The sequence below is a fragment of the Geotrypetes seraphini genome, chromosome 11 (assembly GCF_902459505.1).
Source record: "Geotrypetes seraphini chromosome 11, aGeoSer1.1, whole genome shotgun sequence".
Classification (NCBI taxonomy): domain Eukaryota; kingdom Metazoa; phylum Chordata; class Amphibia; order Gymnophiona; family Dermophiidae; genus Geotrypetes; species Geotrypetes seraphini.
In genome coordinates, this window is record NC_047094.1 from 2,814,714 (window position 1) to 2,835,017 (window position 20,304).

General features: G+C 44.8%; 1 protein-coding gene across 2 annotated transcripts in view; it reads right to left on the reverse strand.

Moving 5' to 3' along the window:
• The window catches only part of PRKCB (protein kinase C beta), a 209,194-nt gene that overhangs the window by 72,046 nt on the left and 116,844 nt on the right, over positions 1-20,304 (reverse strand). For both annotated transcript variants that reach the window (XM_033914500.1, XM_033914499.1), the window contains exons 6-8: positions 4,966-5,122; positions 4,434-4,568; positions 3,058-3,154 (exon numbers count right to left, since the gene is read on the reverse strand). In XM_033914500.1, the coding sequence (XP_033770391.1) occupies positions 3,058-3,154; positions 4,434-4,568; positions 4,966-5,122 (389 nt within the window). The remainder of the gene's footprint in view (positions 1-3,057; positions 3,155-4,433; positions 4,569-4,965; positions 5,123-20,304) is intronic.

A 20,304-nucleotide genomic window follows, 5' to 3' on the forward strand; every position in this document is an offset into this window, starting at 1 on the left:
CCAAAGATTACAGGCTGCAGATACAAATCCTTCATGGACAGAACCTTTAAGTTCCAAGCAAGCAGACAGCAAGTTTGGCTGAAAAACTACATAAACGAACCAAACATGACTTATAATGCATTCCACAAATCGATCAAAACCGCCCTATTCGTAAAATTCGTTGACTAAAACTGTCCCCTTCCTCACTAGGACCCTCCCTCACTAGGACTCCCCTCCCCGTAAACGCCTTTTCTTCCTCTCAAGAAACTCCTCATCTATTCAGATATCCTCTACTCATAGAACTCCTACTCATATGTAAGCTCTAAAGTATTCAGGTATTCATTACCCATAGAACTCCAATTAGCACGTTAGTTTCCCATTAGACTATTATATTGTATTAGACACATTGCATGGTATTGTATCTAGTCTTATTGTATTGTATTGTATTTAGACTCACTGTATTGTACTGTATTGTATTGTATGTAGACTTATTGTTTTGTATTAAGACCTTTTGTTATTCGCTGAATGTCCAGCCCTCTTACAATGTAAACCGCCTAGAAGTCGCCTGACTATGGCGGTATAGAAAAATAAAGTTATTATTATTATTAAGCCCATGGATGCTCAGAACAGCCTCTGGCTGCTTACTGCTGCCGTCGATTGGACATTGTAAGCTAGCTCCACGCTCCATCCCTCCCTTCCCCCATTCAGCATTACCTACAGCACTTAGTCATGCTGAAAAGCAACAGGAGCACAGAAAATGAGGCAAGAAAAGGTAGCTGGGCCAAGTAAATGGACCATTCATCAGTCTGCTCAATTTGAGATCATCGTTAAGAGGAAAGCAATTTTATGGACTTTAGGATTTTAAAAACTCTATTAGTCAAAACTAATTACAGCTCCAGGGCTTTCTTCTGCATTTCTACCAGGCCCTCCAAACCCTGCCCTTCCCCTATGCTGCCCCTCTGTCCTGCACATCCCAAAAAGACCCCTGCCATTCACTACCTTCATTCGTAAGAACCTAAGACTGGGTCAGACCAATGGTCCATCTAGCCCAGTATCCCAATTCAGGTCACACGTACCCGGCATTCCATGTTTCTCACAATAGCAGACTGTGGACTTTTCCTCTAGAAACCTGTCCAAACCATTTTTTAAACCCTGCTGCTACCACATCCTCTGGCAGCAAGTTCCAGAGCTGAAGTATTTGTTGAGTGAAAAATATTTCCTCCGATTTCTTTTAAAGGTATTTCCGTGTAAATTCACTGAGTGAAAGAATAAAAAAATTGATTTTTTTAACCTCTATCAAATCCCCCCTCAGCCGTCTCTTTTCCAGGCTGAAGCCTTCCCTCATATGAGAGGATTTTGGTGACCCTTCTCTAGTTTTGCTACATCTTTTTTGAGATAAGGAAACCAGAATTGAACGCAGTATTCAAGGGAGTGATACAGCGGCATTAGAATATTCTTGATCTTGGTTTTCATCCCTTTCCTAATAATTCCTAGCATCTTTTTGCTTTATTGGCCACTACCACACACTGTCTTTGAGAACATCCAGATCTTTTTCTTGGGCGTTGACCCCCAAGGTGGACCCTAGCATCTGGAACTATGATTTGGATTATTCTTCTCAATGTACAGCACTTTGCATTTGTCCACGTTTCATCTGCCATTGGATGCCCAATTTCCTAAGGTCTTCCTGAAATTTCTCACAATCCACATGTGCTTTAACAACTTTGAATAGTTTTGTGTTACCTGCAAATAGAATCTCCTTACTTGTATCTGGAAGCAGAGAAAACTGTGGACACGTGCAAAGCGTTGCACATGCACGAAGGCTAATCTTTCTGAAATTCCCATGCTGGGGAACAGGGGTAGATTTCAAAACGTCCTTGAAAAACTGCTCCCAATGACACCATTTCCCCTCTTCTCCTACTATTAGGGGGCAGCGAGAGCCATGAACCTCATGGAGAGTAAATCTGAAGGTCCCTAAGCTAAGGCCGATTTCTTGACAGCGAGAGGAGCTTTTTTTCTTATATAGGCATTTTCTGATGTATAAAGAGGATTGTCTACACTTATGTTGTGTTACTGTATTTTTGTTGGTTAGGTTATATTCTTTTTCTATGTTTCCATTCATATGGTCTATGGTTTTACGCCTGCTTAGAATTTTAACATATGCAGGAGGCAAATTTCTAACTAACTAAGGGCCCCTTTTACTAAACCACCATAACATTTCCAGATACCATGCCATAAGACAGAATATGCAGCAAGGCAGCTGCAAATTTTAAGGGGCAGAACCAGCATTTTCTAATGCCAATTAGGAGCCAAGAGTGCTCTAGTGTTAACTACGCATTAGCCAATTAGTACAGGGAAAGTATAACGCAATACCTAACACTTCTACCGTGTTTCCCTAAAATTAAGCCCTAGTCCTGGGATTCGCCGGCAACTCTTCAACCCTCCCCCCCACCCCACCGCAAGCCAAACCCCTGCTGACCCTCCATCCTTCCCTCCTCGGGGATGACGTCATCGGTATTGCGGCAGAGTGAAATCCCCGACGGACAAGGCCAGGCAGCCTGTTTAGAGTGCTGCTGACCTGACGCTGCTTTGGTTGAAGGTAGAGCTCGCTCGAGGTCAGCGGGGAGGGAAGGACGGAGGGTCAGCAGGGGTTTGGCTGCGCTGTGGGGGCGGGGGGGGGTGCTCAAGGGTTCTGCTGCACAGGGGGATGGGAGGGAGGGGAGGAAAGATGCTGCACATGTGGGGGAGAGAAAGGAAAGAGGAAGAATTGGGGTGAAGGGAGAGATGATCATGTGCATACCCCGAAAATAAAACCTAGTGCCTTTTTTGGGCCCCAAATGAATATAAGACACTGTCTTCTTTTCGGGGCAACACGGTACACCCTTACTAAGGTGCAATCTTATATCCCACCAGATCCTCATTAATTTGAGTTCTAGGCAGGTAAAGAAAAGGACAACGTTCTGTTAGATAGAATTTAGCATGGACTTAATGCACTTTAGTGCTTTGAAGATAACTTTCGATAAGCCTTAAACATAAGAAATAATCGCAACACTGATGCCAGCTAACAATGCTTTAATTCACCTCAAATTTCTGTCGCAGTTCTTCATTCCCTTCTTCTCCTTCGGGAGGAACTGGGACGTTAAAGTACTCCCCCTCCTCCTGGCTCAGTAACTTAAACCTACAAGAAAAAGCACATTCGTGTCAGAGAAACCGGAAGGCAGCGAAAGACCATATGGCGTGTCTAGTTGACCTAACCGTGCCATCTACCGTCAGTGCTTCAAGGTGCCGAATTCTGACCATTCAGAGCTCATGTTAAGCAGTAGAATATTCTCTTCTTAAAACGGACCTACTACAACAGTTCCGAAGAGGGCTATCATTAAGACTGTTAACTCCAGGTCTCACTGCATAATGACATGGCGATATCTTCCCTCCTGCAGCTGAGATTGTGATGTCATAATGCCTCATTCCACCAACGATGTCACAATGGTTCAATCGTTCTATACTTGGCTTACTTTTATTACACAGAGCAAGGATTTCAGTTTCCAGCGATGTTTTGCTTTTCTTTAATTAAAGGCGGTGGGGAGGGGTGAGGGGGGGGTCTACGGTTAATCCCAGGCATCAGTAACTAGATCTCTCTGCATAAAATGAGACCTGTGCTAAAATAATTTCAGTTAGTGACAAAATAACATGTTAGTAGCTGTGCTCTTTTGCTTTCTGCTTTTCTACAGATTCTAGTGAGAAAAAGCATGAAAAACATAGGTCAGGACATTTAACTTTTCTGCCACCAGAACTTTCAACCCTAGAAAGTGAAATATGAGCCATGTATGTGGACTGGATGAAAGGTTCTGCTTCTAGTGCAAGGTCATCTGCTTGATCTCTCAGGCTAACCCTAAACCCATCCTAGAACCTGAGCAGATCGGCTCATCTCCATCATCTAGTCAAGGTTCTGCTTCAGCAGTCACAGCAAACGAAGTGTCAAAGTGACAAACTTCCAGCCCTTCAAGCAATTCAAAGCCATTTTAATCCCAGATCGTCAGTCCTATTCAGAAGTGCTGACACACTCTGGCCCCATTTCTTCTCGAGTGCAGACAAGAAAATGTTCTCTCCTGACGTCAATACCTCAGACACATACAATAGGAACCCAAATTAATCCTCCAATAATAGTGAGATAACAGCTTTCATACATCCAAGAGCAACGAGGGGAAATGAAAGAGCAGCATTACTGCAGAAGCAGAAATGAAAATGTTAGAAAGTTTGTGTCACTGATAACATGGGAACTAAGCGAGAGCTGTAGCACATAACATGTAATACGCCACTGAGCAAGAGCATTTCAAAGGGCGCAGATAACGTGAGGATGCAACTCCCACACTAACAGCTTTGTCATAGCATGGAAAACATGGGAAAAAGGTGACCCCCCCCCTAAAAACAGGCTCTTTCAGAAGTAGCTGCTCACTCACCATCCATCAACTCCAAACTTCAACAGCTCCGAAATGCCAAATGATAGCGAGCCCATGAAATCATTCCTGCTGGTTAAATCCCAGTCCCAGAGCTCCACCGATAGCCGGCGGTCCTTGTCAGGCTCCTTCAGTTTGCTGAAAGAAAACACGGGGCAGTGACAGCAAGTGAGCAAGACCAAGAGGAAGTTCGGATTCAATGAAAAATGAAAGATGGAAGCAGCTCAGTTGGGCCCAGTGTCTCTGGAGAGGAATTAGGTCCTAGGAAGGGACCCTGGGTTCCATTCCGAACTATCTCGGGAGAATGAGGGAGGAAACCGAGCCAGGACTGGAGGCTGGCTATGAATCATAAGGGAAGGAAGAAAGTCATCAGATGCAAAAGTGAACAATCCCCTCTAACAGAGAGCTCTGACCAATCAAGTTTTTCAATATTTTATATGAACTTTTCTTGAAAACTGCACGCTTAGATATTAGATAAGTGGTATATCAAAATTTGAATAAACTTGAAACTTGAGAACAGGAAAACAATACTTACAATGTGAAGGTCTCGTTCCATGATGGGTTGAGCGAACATTTAATTGTTCTCGTCTTCTGCTTGCTTTCACCCTTAGGATCTGGGATTAATTTAAGTTTAACATATGGATCTGACAAGCCATTGGGATCCATAGGAACTAAGTTTTTAGCATCTCCCACTGAAAGAAAAATGAGAGGGAAAAATATAACAACTGAGGTAAGGTACAGCTGGGCCTGGAAGAATCTTGGTCCGTCCTCTTTTACCTCAGGCCCACCCAGCAGTGGTACACCATTCATGAGATTGGAGGGGATTCCCAGCTAAAGACTCCGAGCTACCACCACTGGCACCATAGACATGCTCAGTTCTCATTCATATTCAAAGTGCAAAACTTAATCAATTGGGTGTGATGCTGGCACCACCAGGTTGGCATACTAACAGGCTGTTGAGTCTTTGGCTGGTGGGACTTGGGCATTCTTGTCAGCTAAGTGTCCACCCTCTCCAAGGTGGAGAGAACGAGAGAGCACAGCTGTATTCTGTAATTTGCTGACCATCCAGCCCCTTTGATGTAAAATGCTTAAGATTACACTATAACCTATTTGTAACCTGTAAACACTGATTACTCAGTGACTTCCTACCTGTTCTCACCTTGTAATTCGCTGATTGTACAGCTCTCTTTCACTGTAAACCGCCTAGAAGTCGCAAGATTATGGCGGTATAGAAAAAATAAAGTTATTCTTATTATTATTAAAGTTGAAAGGGGATAGATTCCGTACAAACGTAAGGAAGTTCTTCTTCACCCAGAGAGTGGTAGAAAACTGGAATGCTCTTCCAAAGGCTGTTGTAGGGGAAAACACCCCCCAGGGATTTAAGACAAAGTTGGACAGGTTCCTGTTGAACCAGAACGAATGCAAGTAGGGCTGGTCTCAGTTAGGGCACTGGTCTTTGACCTAAGGGCCACCGCGTGAGTGGACTGCTGGGCACAATGGACCACTGGTTTGACCCAGCAGCGCCAATTCTTATGTTCTTATGTACCAGTCAATATTCAGCCTGTGGCGGTCAGAATTTTTTTAAACATTGACCACTGTGGGCAGAATTAGCCCTTGATATTCAATGACAGGCCATGTTTGGCTACTGGCCCTGAACTTCGAGGTTAATTCATACTGCGCTGACTGAAGGAGCTTATGTGGTTCCCAGCCAATATTTAGCCAGGGCCTGCATATGACAGTTCTGTGGGTGCCAGCTGAATAATGGTCAGGACCCAAATAACAGGAAACAGATGCCTCAGCTCCTCCGATACCCCCCCAAAAGCAAACACTAGGCCTGGCCTGAACTCTCACTATCTCATCCTGTAGATCCTCCCGGACCTATCTTGAAGCTCCATGATGGTATAGAAAGGACATATGGATAGGAGTGATGCCCAGTCACTGCATCCTGACATGGGTTCAGCCTTAAAATGGTGGCCACAACCCCTAGTGGCAATCTCGCAGTATACCACTGCCATTACAGATTGTGGCAGCCATTTGAAGCTGGACCCACAATGAGCAGAAATGAGGGGGCACTGCTTCGGCCTATATGTCCCCTAGACCTTCATGGAGTTTCACATTAACCTGTGGGCTCAGGTCAGGCCTAGCATTTGCTTCAAAGGGAAGTGGGGAGAGGGATCTTATAGGACACTCAAATGCTCTCTGGCACTATTGTGGGGCTTAAACGTCCATCAACCAATATTCAGACCACGGCCTGGTTACCTCTGTAGCTAAAGTTAGGCCACTCTTTTTTACTTTAACCTCTTACTTAACTGGTTATGTAGTGGCTCCTCTTAGGTTCTGGCCACAAACTGCGCTGGCACTAACTAGGGTTACCAGATTTTACCATACTCCGCCCCCAGGCCTGCCCAGTTTCATCCATCCCTGCCCCATTACACCCCAGTCCCACTCTAGTCCCGCCCCCACTGCCTGCTCTTGTGGGGAAGAAGGGCATCTGCACAAACTGGGCCAGACCAAAGGTCCATTAAGCTCAGTATCCTGTTTCCAACAGTGGCCAACCCAGGTCCCAAGTACCTAGCTAGATCCCGAGGAAAAAACAGATTTTATGCTGCTTATCCTGGGAATAAGCAGTGGATTTCCCCAAGCCATCTCTAAATCTCTAGGACTTCTCTTTTAGGAAATTATCCAAACCTTTTTTAAACCCCGCTAAGCTAACTGATTTCATCACATTCTACGGCAACAGATTCCAGAGTTTAATTACATGAGTGAAGAAATATTTTCTCTCGTTTGTTTAAAATCTACTACTTAGTAGCTTCATCGCATGCCTCTAGTCCTAGTATTTTTGGAAAGAGTAAACAAGTGATTCACATCTACTCTTTCTGATCCACAGGGGGCCGGATTCTCAAATATTGCCAGTAAAATCTGACAGGCCGCTATCATGGCCATAAATGTAACAATTTTAAAAAGACGAGTCATTCTTGAAGATCCCGTGCATTCAAATGAGGTTCGTGGAGGTTCATAGAGGGTCACCAAATTTATATGAGATGAGTTGCTAGTGATAGCGATTGGCACATGCGCATAATAGTCCACAGAAAGAAGTGTAAATGTGCACATGTGCTGGGAAAAAGCGACACTGTAGACATGCATATCGTGGGCATACCTTATTGGAGCATAACATATGCACACATCATAGAAGCGTATAACCTGTGGCTGTTGGGTCAATCATAGGTGTGCCAGCGCTACTGGATGGAGGGGAAGAGAAAATGCAAGCTTCAGCTTTCAGTAAGCGTGCATAAGACACGCCTTTAGTACATGTGCCCAAGACGTGTGCTTTTGAGATTTTTTCCCCTAAAACTATTATACTATTATGTGAATAGTGCCACAGCCATAAACATACTGCGCTGTTCACAATACTGGTGATGATAGAAAATTGCCCGAAGTGCTCATTTAAATATTAATGAGTCCATTTTAATATTTATGATCTCGTTGTACTACATTTGCATGGCAGAGTTGGAGGCTGCTTGGAAGCTCGGAAAAGATCTTGGTGAGTCGTTCTGATAATCGCACGGTAAAATACTGCCACGCTAAACCGGCTGGAGTGACCGGTTTAGCATCCATCGTGAAAAGCACGGTACGTTTTGAGAATTAGGCCCTCAGTATTTTAGAGACCTTTATCCTAACACCCCTGAGCTGGCCACTGTAGCCTTTCCTCCCAGGGAAGTTATCCCACCCCTTTTATCATTATTGTCGCCCTTCTCTGTACCTTTTCTAATTCCGCTATATCTTTTTTGAGATACGGCAACCAGAATTGCGCACAATATTCAAGGTGCAGCGATCCAAGGGCATTAGAACATTTTCATCATTGCTTTCCAGATAATTCCTAATATTCTCTTTGTTTTCGTAGCCGCTGCCACACATTGAGCTGAGGGTTTCCTTAATGACACGTAGTAACTTCTAACGTAGCTAAAGGGTCTTTATAACTGTTGAGGTATCCCTCCTCCCTTAGCAACTGCAAGTAAGTAAACAATAACTAAGGGCTCCTTTTACAAAAGGTGCGTTAGGGCTTTAATGCGTGGAATAGCATGCGCTAAATTGCCGCGCACGCTAGACCTTAATGCCAGCATTGAGCTGGCGCTAGTTCTAAAAGTGTAGCATGGGTTTAGCGCACACTAAAAACGCTAGCACACCTTAGTAAAAGGAACCCTAAAATGGCTAAAAAATCATTAAAAATTAACAAAACAAATTAGATCTAAAAATAACGAAATAGCTCATAAGAACATAAGCAATGCCTCTGCCGGGTCAGACCTGATGTCCATCTTGCCCAGCAGTCCGCTCACGCGGCGGCCCAACAGGTCCAGGACCTGTGCAGTAATCTCTATCTATACTATACCCCTCTATCCCCTTTTCCAGCAGGAAATTGTCCAATCCTTTCTTAAACCCCAGTACCGTTCGCTGCCCTATAACGTCCTCTGGAAGTGCATTCCAGGTATCCACCACTCGTTGGGTAAAGAAGAACTTCCTAGCATTCGTTTTGAATCTGTCCCCTTTCAACTTTTCCGAATGGCCTCTTGTTCTTTTATTTTTCGAAAGTTTGAAGAATCTGTCCCTCTCTACTCTCTCTATGCCCCTCATGATCTTGTAAGTCTCTATCATATCCCCTCTAAGTCTCCTCTTCTCCAGGGAAAAGAGACCCAGTTTCTCCAATCTCTCAGCGTATGAGAGGTTTTCCATCCCTTTTATCAAACGTGTCGCTCTTCTCTGAACTCTCTCAAGTATCGCCATATCCTTTTTAAGGTACGGCGACCAATATTGGGCGCAGTACTCCAGATGCGGATGCACCATCGCCCGATACAACCTAGCATTCTATGCGCACTGTGCCAACGGCTTCATTGTCTTGTCCACTATTACCCCCAAGTCCCTTTCTTGGGTACTCTCACTCAATAACATCCCTCCCATCGTATAGCTGTACCTCGGGTTTTTGGTTCCTACATGCAATACTCTACATTTCTCTACTTTACATTTCTGAGTCTGAGGTAAGTACACATTGCTATTCTAGGGGCTTGATGGACCTTAAGAATTGCCATATTTGGTCAGAACAAAGGTCCATCGAACCTAGTATCCCAACAATGGCCAATCCAGGAAGAAACCCAAAAGGTAGCCAGATTCCGTGCCACTGACCTCTTAGGGATAAGCAGTGACTTATAGAATTTCCCTGTAGGAATTTATCCAAACTTTTTTGTAAATGCAGCAGCCATTCATTCAGGTTATTTTACCACATTTATTTATTTCTATACCGTTCTCAAAAGGCAGCTCAGAACGGTTTACATGCATTGATTCAGGTACTCAAGCATTTTTCCCTGTCTGTCCTGGTGGACTTACAATCTAACTAATGTACCTGGGGCAATGGGGGGACTAAGTGACTTGTGGGTTTGAACCCACAACTTCAGGGTGCTGAGGCTGCACCACACTCTACCTTTCATCTATCTTTGTTGGGAAGAGTACATAGGAGACAAACATGAGGATGGCCAGCAGAGCGGCTCTGTCCTAAAGTTGTTGTATAATCATTGCTCCATTATTTGCCCTCACTTGCAGCTGCGCTCTGAGATGTTAAGCTCTGTGTTCATCTCTTCAGCCATATGTGCTGGGTATTTTTCTTCATCTCATCCTATGCAAACTTGGCCAACTTATCCTCTAGGACAGCTGGGCTGCATTTATTCAGCAGCTTCACTACATTTTCTGATTCAAACAGACTGGTTCTCCACTGCAGCCGTTCTGACTTTGGCCTACCAGCCATGCTCAGGATTTCTGCTTCTATCGCTACTCCCTGTCCCAACTACCCCGCCTCTAACACAAAAATAAGAACATAAGAATTGCCGCTGCTGGGTCAGACCAGTGGTCTATCGTGCCCAGCAGTCCGCTCACGTGGCGGCCCTTAGGTCAAAGACCAGTGCCCTAACTGAGACTAGCCTTACCTGTGTACATTCCGGTTCAGCAGGAACTTGTCTAACTTTGGCTTGAATCCCTGGAGGGTGTTTTCCCCTATAACAGCCTCTGGAAGAGCGTTCCAGTTTTCTATCACTCTCTGGGTGAAGAAGAACTTCCTTACGTTTGTACGGAATCTATCCCCTTTTAACTTTAAAGAGTGCCCTCTCATTCTCTCTACCTTGGAGAGGGTGAACAACCTGCCTTTATCTACTAAGTCTATTCCCTTCATTATCTTGAACGTTTCGATCATGTCCCCTCTTAGTCTCCTCTTTTCAAGGGAGAAGAGGCCCAGTTTCTCTAATCTCTCATTGTATGACAACTCCTCCAGTCCCTTAACCATTTTAGTCACTCTTCCCTGGACCCTTTCGAGTAGTACCATATCCTTCTTCATGTACGGCGAACAGTGCTGGATGCAGTATTCCAGGTTAGGGTGTACCATGGCCCAGTACAGTGGCATGATAACCTTCTCTGATCTGTTCATGATCCCCTTCTTAATCATTCCTAGCATTCTGTTCGCCTTTTTCGCCTCCGCCACCGCACATTGCGCAGACGGCTTCATCGACTTGTTGATCAGTACTCCTAAGTCTCTTTCCTGGGAGGTCGCTCCAAGTACCGCACCGGATATCCTGTATTCGTGTATAAGATTTTTGTTACCGACACGCATCACCTTACACTTATCCACGTTAAACCTCATCTGCCATGTTGTGGCCCATTTCTCGAGTGTGTTTATGTCACGTTGCAGGTCTTTGCAATCCTTCTGCGACTTCACTACACTGAATAACTTCGTATCATCTGCAAATTTGATCACCTCACTCGTACCAATTTCCAGGTCGTTTATAAATATGTTGAAGAGCACGGGTCCAAGCACCGAACCCTGCGGCACTCCACTCGCGACACTTTTCCAGACTTCTTCGCAGTGCACCGAACAGTTACTACCTGATAGAACCTTTAATAAAATACTAAAAAGATACCTCTGACCCAATCATGACTTGTGTACATCTGAACACACCCTGAACGTTCTATCACTCAGAAATGAAGTAGACCATTTCAGGGCGAGACAACTTACTCCCATGGTTTTCAGTCTTCAACAAGCAACTATAGTTTACTGGATCAAGAGCAGCTGATAGGTCCAACATAATCAGCACTCCAGATCCCCCTCCCCAATCTAAACATCTCTTTCATCCAGTTTTAGTACTGAAATCTGATCTAACCCATTTACATCTGCTACAAATTCCTGCAACATCGTTTCATGCCTCAACTGGAAATTGCTCTATAATTAGGTTCTTCACTTAGAGGCTGAGCTTTACTTTTCAATGCATGATGGACTTCCACCAGGGAATGCAGAACAGCAGATTTCAAAATCCTTAACCCCCCCCCTTTCTGAAAGAGCTTGTAATAACCATGCTGGACAGGGGTCCACTCCACACCACTGCCTCCCCTTGCAAACTGTTTGGGGCTTAAAAAAAATTAAGTTCTATCAAAGCACCTCCATTCTCTGGTACACGATGCTCCTTCTGACCCAGTTGAATATTCTCAGTATTTCTCACTTGCTTAATGTATTTATTTGGCTTTATTTACCATCTTAATGAAGAGATTACTAAAGCATCCTTTAACAGGTTAATCTTATCAATAAAAATTTGGGCTGAAGTCTTGGGTGGTGGGCTGTTTTTGTTCTCCTGTTTGCACCCTTCGTAGCTCAGCTTAAATTCCTGTATTATGCTAAATAATTCCCTCAATCAATTATTTATTTATTTGGTTTTACATCTACATCCCATCCTTCCAGGAGAACTCAGAATGGGTTACAAGAAGTATTCAATCGGTATAGTATGTGTTTAAATACCGTAATTGTCTCCATGGCCACTTTAATTCTTCTACCTCTGTTTTCCAACACCTAATTCCTTCTTTTTATCCCAAAGTTCCTCAGAATAGGATTGTTGCTAGAACTTTCTATGCCTCTAGGCTTCTTCTTAGGATCCAGGTCTTCCACTACTATAGATAAGTTCCAAATATCAACCAAATTTTGTAATGACTTTGACTCTGAGTCAGCTGACGGCCAACAATTTTTCCATGAAACAATACATTGTCTATAAATCCCCTCTACATCAATAATCCTTCCTTCCTTCCTTCCTAACCATCAAAACCATCCTGTAAATCATAATTGCCATACTGGGACAACCATACTCTATGACCTGTCTAGATCAAGCGTGACAGTGATACATTACTCACTAAATAACAACCAACCTTCAACCAGTGTTCATGGCCTCTGATCTAGAATCTCCTCATGAACCACATCACAACAAATCTTATTGTGAACCACATTGAAAATTGTGATATAGAAGAAAAATATATGGTATGGATAGAAATCCTCCGAGACGATCATTTCATAAGTTGGTTCAGAAATCCACTTTCTCCAACAACAAGCTAAAATCAGAATCTCTGTCTTTAGCTGCATCATCCAAACAACAATTAAAATCACCTCAAACCATTACTACTGGATCATCCAATAAACAGAAAATATTCATATAGGCCAAAATTCTATACACCAATCAAATTTCACACTAAGAACCGTTTTATAAATGGTGCTCAGAGTTTATGGAATATCATTTGCCCAATTTTAGGTGTGAGGAATTAAAACCTGGGGCAAAGTCTCACACCTAAATTCCTAGGATCTCCCTTAAGGCTCCTTTTACAAAGGTGCGCGCTAAAATGGCACGCATGCTAGCCGCTACCGCCTTCTCTTGAGCAGGCGGTAGTTTTTCGGGTAGTGCGCACTATAGCGTGCGCTAAAAACACTAGCGCACCTTTGTAAAAGCAGCCCTTAGTCTATAAAGCTGTACATCAATTCCTAAAGACCCTCCCATGATTGCGCTCCCTCAGCTGAAGCCCAGTGTCTAAAATGTGCATATACATTTGAATTGATGCCAATTGATTATTAGTGCTAATTGGCTTGTTATTCAACTGAATTGCATGCATGCCCACATTTCCTCGTGCAATTTTGAGCGCCACCTATAGAATTAGGCTTATAATGCTTCCTTTGCCTCTCTATCTGAAGGTGGCAAATACAAAACTAATAGACATCCCTTCCCCTCCTACACAGGAACATTCTGAAGGTTTAGAGAGTAGCGCAACCCCACCTCCTTCTTTCTCCACCCATAGCTGATGGGAAAGATATCTACTAGCCTTGGGTAAAGACTAACAAATGCAACATAAGATGTTGCATTAAATCCCAAATTATAGGCCTCTTATTCACTAGAGGTCTAGCTTCTGGTTAGGTGCCTTTGAAATTCTGTCTGCAGAATCTGCCCCACCATTTTGCCTTGCCTGTTCGTGCATTCCCAGGTACAAACGGTGTTCTTTTCAACCTGAGGAAGGGGCTCTAGCCCTTAAACCCAGCTTGATTAGACCTTTTACTGAAACCTGACAGTGGAACGAGTGCTTTTCACCTTTATTCTGGCATTGAATGATTCCAGCTAAGTAACGTATTTTCCGCTCTATAAGACGCACCTGACCTTAAGACGCATCCTAGATTTAGAGGAGGAAAACAAGAAAAAAAATATTCTGAATCAAATTGTGCACCCAGCCTCCCACACTCCCTGCCAGGCTCTACACCCTGTCCCCCCCTTCCCTGCCAGGCTCCGTGCTCTGTCCCACTACCCTGCCCCCCCCTTTACCTCTGGTGGTCTAGTGGTAGGCTGGGAAAGGATCCATCCTAGCTGACTAACAATTTTTTTCCTCCTCCCCCCACATTTTTAAATGCCCCTTAAGTCTGGTGGTTCAGCGGTGTATCAGACGGCAGGAGCGTGCTTTCTCTGCCTCTGCTGCTTTGTGAATGGCTGCTGTCAGTTCTCGCAGGACTCGTGAGAATTGACAGCAGCCATTCACAAACTGGTGCGGGCCCAGGCAGGAACGCAAAAAGCATGCTCCTGCCATCTGATACACCACTGAACCACCAGGCTTAAGGGGCATTTAAAAAGGTACTATGGGGGCAGGGGGTGTTTTAAAAGGGTGGGTGGGCGGGCGGGTCGTCTTTGCTGCATAAGACGCACTGAAATTTCTACCCACTTTTGGGTGGAAAAAAAAGTGCATCTTATAGAGCGAAAAATACTGTACTTTATTAATGTTTTTGGAATCCTGCTCACCATTGGGTCTGCTGATCTTGGCTAAAATGGGGATCAGCCTTGCACATGGGCTCTGAAATATTATATACTTACATTCTAATTCCAGCACAGTGCGTTTCACTTATTTGATTTGTTTTCACTGTAAACGCACAGAATGGGAGTAACCCGATGATGGTGTGTGGCTGGTCTATTATGCCCTGCCTCTGGCTGCGTGATTGACCAATAGAGCAATTCCTCTGGAGTGGCTCTTTTGCGCTTACAACCTCACATATTTTTTAAAAAAAGGTCCAGGATGTGATCAATGTTCCCTTTAAGGATTGATGAGGTGTGTGCAAAAAAAAATATGCATGAGCGACAAGTTACATACTCCACAAATTTATGAGCAGGCGCAGAGGACAAGTGCCCTTGAGATTGTGGGAGGGTTAAATACTCAAAACTTAGAAGAATAACAATTTACTTAAAGATTTTGCTTCGCCAGCTTTCTGGTATCTTTACATACAGTGGCGTACCTAGCATATGTAACACCCGGGGCCCATCATTTTTTGGCATCCCCCCATCTGTACGAAAAACATGATTTTTAGTAACATGAGTACCTAGGAAAAGGCAGCATCTTATATATTGCAGTGAGCAGTACATCAATACACCCATTGTAAAACTAAACAAGCCAGACCAGCACAGATCAATCCTACACCGTCAATCCTAACAGAAAACCATGTCTTTCAAACACACAGAACACAGAAAACACCTTCGCCTAGTATGGAACGTGTCATCACAAACTAACCCCTCCCCTTTTACAAAACTGTAGTGTGGATTTTAGCCACGGTGGTAACAGCCCTGACGCTCATAGAATTCTGAGCATCAGAGCTGCTACCACCAAGGCTGGCACTAAAAAAACGCTCCACAGTTTTGTAAAAGGGGGGATAAAATAGAAATACACAGCTTCAACGCTCTAGCTCAGAGGTGCCCAAACTTTTTGAGCTTGTGAGCTACTTTAAAATGACCAAGTCAAAATGATCTACCAACAATAAAATTAAAAAACACAAAGCACACTATACGCTGAGAAAATGTTAATTATCATTCCTATTCCAGGGTTTTTCAAAGAGGTCAAGGCAGATGACTCTATGCATTGTCACCTCAGTAACAACCATACAAAAATAGACAAATATACCCCCCTTCCTTTTTATTAAACCACAATAGCAGTTTTTAGCGTAGGGAACTGCGCTAAATGCCCAGCGCTGCTCTCGACGCTCATAGGCTCCCTGCGCTAAAATCCGCTATTGTGGTTTATTAAAAGGGGGGCCATAGTGCAAAATATAGACAGCATATATAAATTCAGACACATTTTGATCACTAAATTTAAAATAAAATCATTTTTCCTACCTTGTCTGGTGATTTCGTGAGTCTCTGGTTGCACTTTCATCTTCTGACAGTGCATCCAATCTTTCTTCCCTTCTTTCAGCCTGTATGCTTCCTCTCCTCCAGACCTCATTCCCTCCCCTAACTTTTTCTTCCTCTCTCCCTGATCTTCCTTTCTTTCTTTTTTCTCTCTTGAAGCCCCCTTTCTTTTTTTCTGTTTCCCTTCTGTCTCCCTGCCTGCCCCCTTTCTTTCTTTCTTTCTTTCTTTCTTTCTCCCTACCCTCCACAGAGCCACTGCTGCCACCATCGGGGGAAACAGGCCCCAAAGCCGCGGCTGCCAGAAGCTCTCTGCTTCCCAACGGCGGGCCGACCAGCATTCCCCTGACGTCAATTCTGCCGTCGGAGAGGAAGTTCCGCCCAGCCAGGCAGCAATTGACTGGCCTGAACTTCCTCTCCGACGGCAGCCTTAGGGGGGGTGCACAGCCGGCCAGATCCGGACCTGGCCCACTGTGCATCCCCCCTAAGGCTGCACCCGGGGCGGACCTCCCACCCCCCTTGGTACGCCACTGAAGATGTGGCAGCGGCTCCTCTCACGAATCCCCACCTGCGTCGGAAGTCCGATGCAGTCGGGGATCTTGAGAGGAGCCGCTGCTGCATCTTTCCATTTAAAATACACTAAGGCGAGCAGGGCAGACCAACGCCGCCACCGCTTCCTCTCACCTCTGCCAGCGACACGAGAAAACGTATGAGCGACGCCACTGAAAATAGTGAGCGATCGCTCATGCGCTCAGCTTAGAGGGAAAATTGGTTGTGACCATAGGCAACCCACCTCCCATTTTAAGGTATCTTTTAAGTACCATAGGATTGGATATTGGGGCCTATTTTTGATTAGTCCACCCTCTGGAGTAAGCACAATTAAATCCCTCCTATCATGAACAGAAGATCTAAAATGTCTCTTATACAAAACATGCATCCCAGAAAAAGCATACCTTCCATCCCCACTACAAATGGAGAAAAACTCCCTCCCACAAAAGCTATCTATTGCACACCCACCCTCCCCAAACCTCTCCTTTGGCATGCCTTTACAGCATGATGCCTCAGAACTTCAGGGTTTTATGTAGTCCCACACTGATGGCATCATCAAGGTGGGCGGGATAATCCAATAGCTACTGACATTAACACTGTAACATGTCACAAATTGCAGCAATTTAAGTCTCAAAAGTTATCTGAGCATTAAGCAGAATAGACCAACTCCATCTTGTTTATATCTTGTAGAAGGTGGTTTCCAGAATTGAACCAAGTCCTCTAAATGAGATCTGGCCAAAGACCTCCTTTTCCTTGCACTCAAGCATCTTTCTGGCTTTTGCTATCACATTTTTTTTCTGTTTGACATCGCTTATTGCAGCTTGGTAATGTTTTAAGTTTTTGGGTGGACACAACGGCAGCTTTGAGTGAAGGAGGACAGCAATGATAGAGCAGAGGGCTGAGAATCAAGTAAGCCACAGTTCAAATCCTACTTATCTTGCACAAGTCATTGCCTCAGTACAATCACAGATGCCTATAAGCCCTCTGAGGACAGGGAACTCCTCTCTGCACCTGAATGTAACTGATCTGCAAAGATAGAAACATAGAAGATGACGGCAGATAATGGCCATAACCCATCAGGTCTGCCCACTCTACTGACCCACCCCCAAGTCTACTATCCTAGGGATCCCACTCCTGGTAACAGGTTCCCTTGGCTTAACCCTCTAAGGGATCCCACATGGGCATCCCATTTGCTCTTAAATTCTTGCACGCTGTTTGCCTCGATCACCTGTACCGGGAGCTCGTTCCAAGGATCAACCACTCTCTCGGTAAAGAAATATTTCCTGGTGTCGCTATGAAATTTCCCGCCCCTGAGTTTGAGCGGATGCCCTCTTGTGGCTGAGGGTACTTTGAGAAAGAGAATCTCTTCTTCCATCTCGATACGGCCGGCAATATACTTAAACGTCTCGATCATGTCTCCTCTCTCCCTACGTTTCTCGAGTAAGTACAGCCGCAAATTTTTCAGCCTTTCCTCGTACGATAGATCCTTGAGCCCCGAGACCATCCTGGTGGCCATTCGTTGCACCGCCTCTACTCTCAGCACATCTTTTCGGTAGTATGGCCTCCAGAATTGCACACAGTATTCCAGATGAGGCTTCACCATGGTTCTGTATAATGGCATTATGACTTCAGGCTTCTGGCTGACGAAACTCCTGCGGATGCAACCTAACTGTCTTGCTTTAGATGAAGCCTTCTCCACATGATCAGCAGTTTTCATGTCTGCGCTGATGATCACTCCCAAGTCTCGTTCTGTTGAAGTTCTAGCTAAGGTCTCACCATTCAAGGTGTAAGTTCTGCACGGATTTCTGCTGCCGAGGTGCATGATCTTGCATTTCTTAGCATTGAAGCCCAGCTGACAGGTCAAGGACCAAAGCTCCAACAAATGTAGGTCCTGTGTCATACTATCAGGTGAATTGACATCTTTCACTATATTGCATAGTTTGGCGTCGTCAGCGAATAATGTTATCTTACCTTGAAGCCCCTGAGTTAGGTCCCCTATGAATATGTTGAAAAGGAGCGGGCCTAAGACTGAACCCTGTGGTACTCCACTGGTCACCTCCGATGTTTTAGAGAGGGTACCGTTAACTACCACCCTCTGAAGTCTGCCACTCAGCCAGTCATTGACCCATGTAGTGTTTCTTCCAGCCCCATTGATTTCATCTTGCTCAACAGCCTGCGATGCGGGACACTATCGAAAGCTTTGCTGAAGTCTAGGTATACGACGTCCACGGATTCTCCCAAGTCTAGTTGTTTTGTTACCCAGTCAAAGAAGCTGATGAGATTGGATTGGCAGGACCTACCCTTGGTGAATCCATATTGACTGGGATCCCGTAGATTCTCCTCATCCAAGATTGCATCTAATTTACGTTTGATTAGTGTTTCCATGAGTTTGCATACTATTGATGTGAGACTCACCGGTCTGTAGTTTGCAGCCTATGCCCTGCAATCCTTTTTGTGCAGTGGAATGATGTTAGCTGTTTTCCAGTCTATGGGGACTCTCCCTGAACTTAGGGAGAGATTGAAGAGTCCTGATAGCGGTTCTGCCAGGACATCACGCAGCTCACTGAGCACTCTGGGGTGTAGATTGTCCGGTCCCATGGCTTTGTTCACCTTGAGTCTTGCCAGTTCGTAGTAGACATCGCCAGGTGTGAACTCGAAATTCTGAAACGGGTCTTCCACGCTGGGCCTTGCCTGCAACTGCGGACTGTGCCCCGGTGCCTCGCAGGTGAACTAAAGATGTGAACTAAATTCAAATCCCTCGGCCAGGAAACATACAATACGTGTTCTGGGGTATCAGAAACAAAGGAATCATAGCAGTGGGATTAGAAAGACAAAAAGCTACCGATTAAGGCCTCAGATTGCACAGTTCTAGACGTACATGGAAGACTAACAAATGAGAACAAGAAAAGAAATCTAAATGGGTTACCTCACTGAAACCATAATTAGTGAATTCATCAATCCGAAGGAGATGAACATGTATGATGTATAAAGCAGTTTCCTAGAAATCCATCTGCAAATGGTTCTTGCTGTCCCACTGCTTGACCTCACAGCTTTTCACAGACATTAGTCCTAGACAGCTGAAGCAGCTTTTATCATATGTGCTATAAACAAAATTTAGAGGTGGCGACACTGTGTGCTTTGTGGCATAAATTGCACAGACATGCAAAGTTTTTATTACATCTGTGAACATGGAGCTCTAAGAGTCCTATTGTATAATGGAACCATTTTTCAGAAATTAGCTCCCATAAGAAAAAACTTGCTAGGTCTTTGGACTCAGAAGAGGAGGGGGGAGGAGTCAAGATGGCGGCAGCGTGAAGCCGGCGGTTTTACCAGCAGTCTAGGAGCTTTTTCCTTTAACGTACCTTGCAATGCCTCACTCTAAACAGAAGGGTAGTGTCCATGCTGAGCCCGCTGTGGCCTGGACTTCTACACCTATCCAGCGTTCTATCCTGGACTTTGCCGCAGCTTCTTTTGGACCCGATGCTCCGAGAGGTAGGCTCGGGCTCTCTCCAGCCGGAAGAGCGGCTGGGGATTTCAAGCAGGAGATTTCTCTCTCCCCTCTGGAGCCTGTGTCGCTCCCGCACCCTGCTCAACTTGCGGTCCAATCGAAGGTTCTTTCTGCGGAAGCAAGCGCTGGGAAGACCCCGTATCAGGGGCTTGGACTCGCAAGAATGGAAGGAGATCAGGGAGCAGTGAGAGCCAGCATTGTTGCTAGCTCTGAATCAACAAAGCCGGAGGCGATTACCCTCGAGAAGATTTGGGACTATCTCGAACGGTTAAATATCCAGGTGGCCAGATCTTCACAAGAACTGACAACACTTGTAAGTACCGTA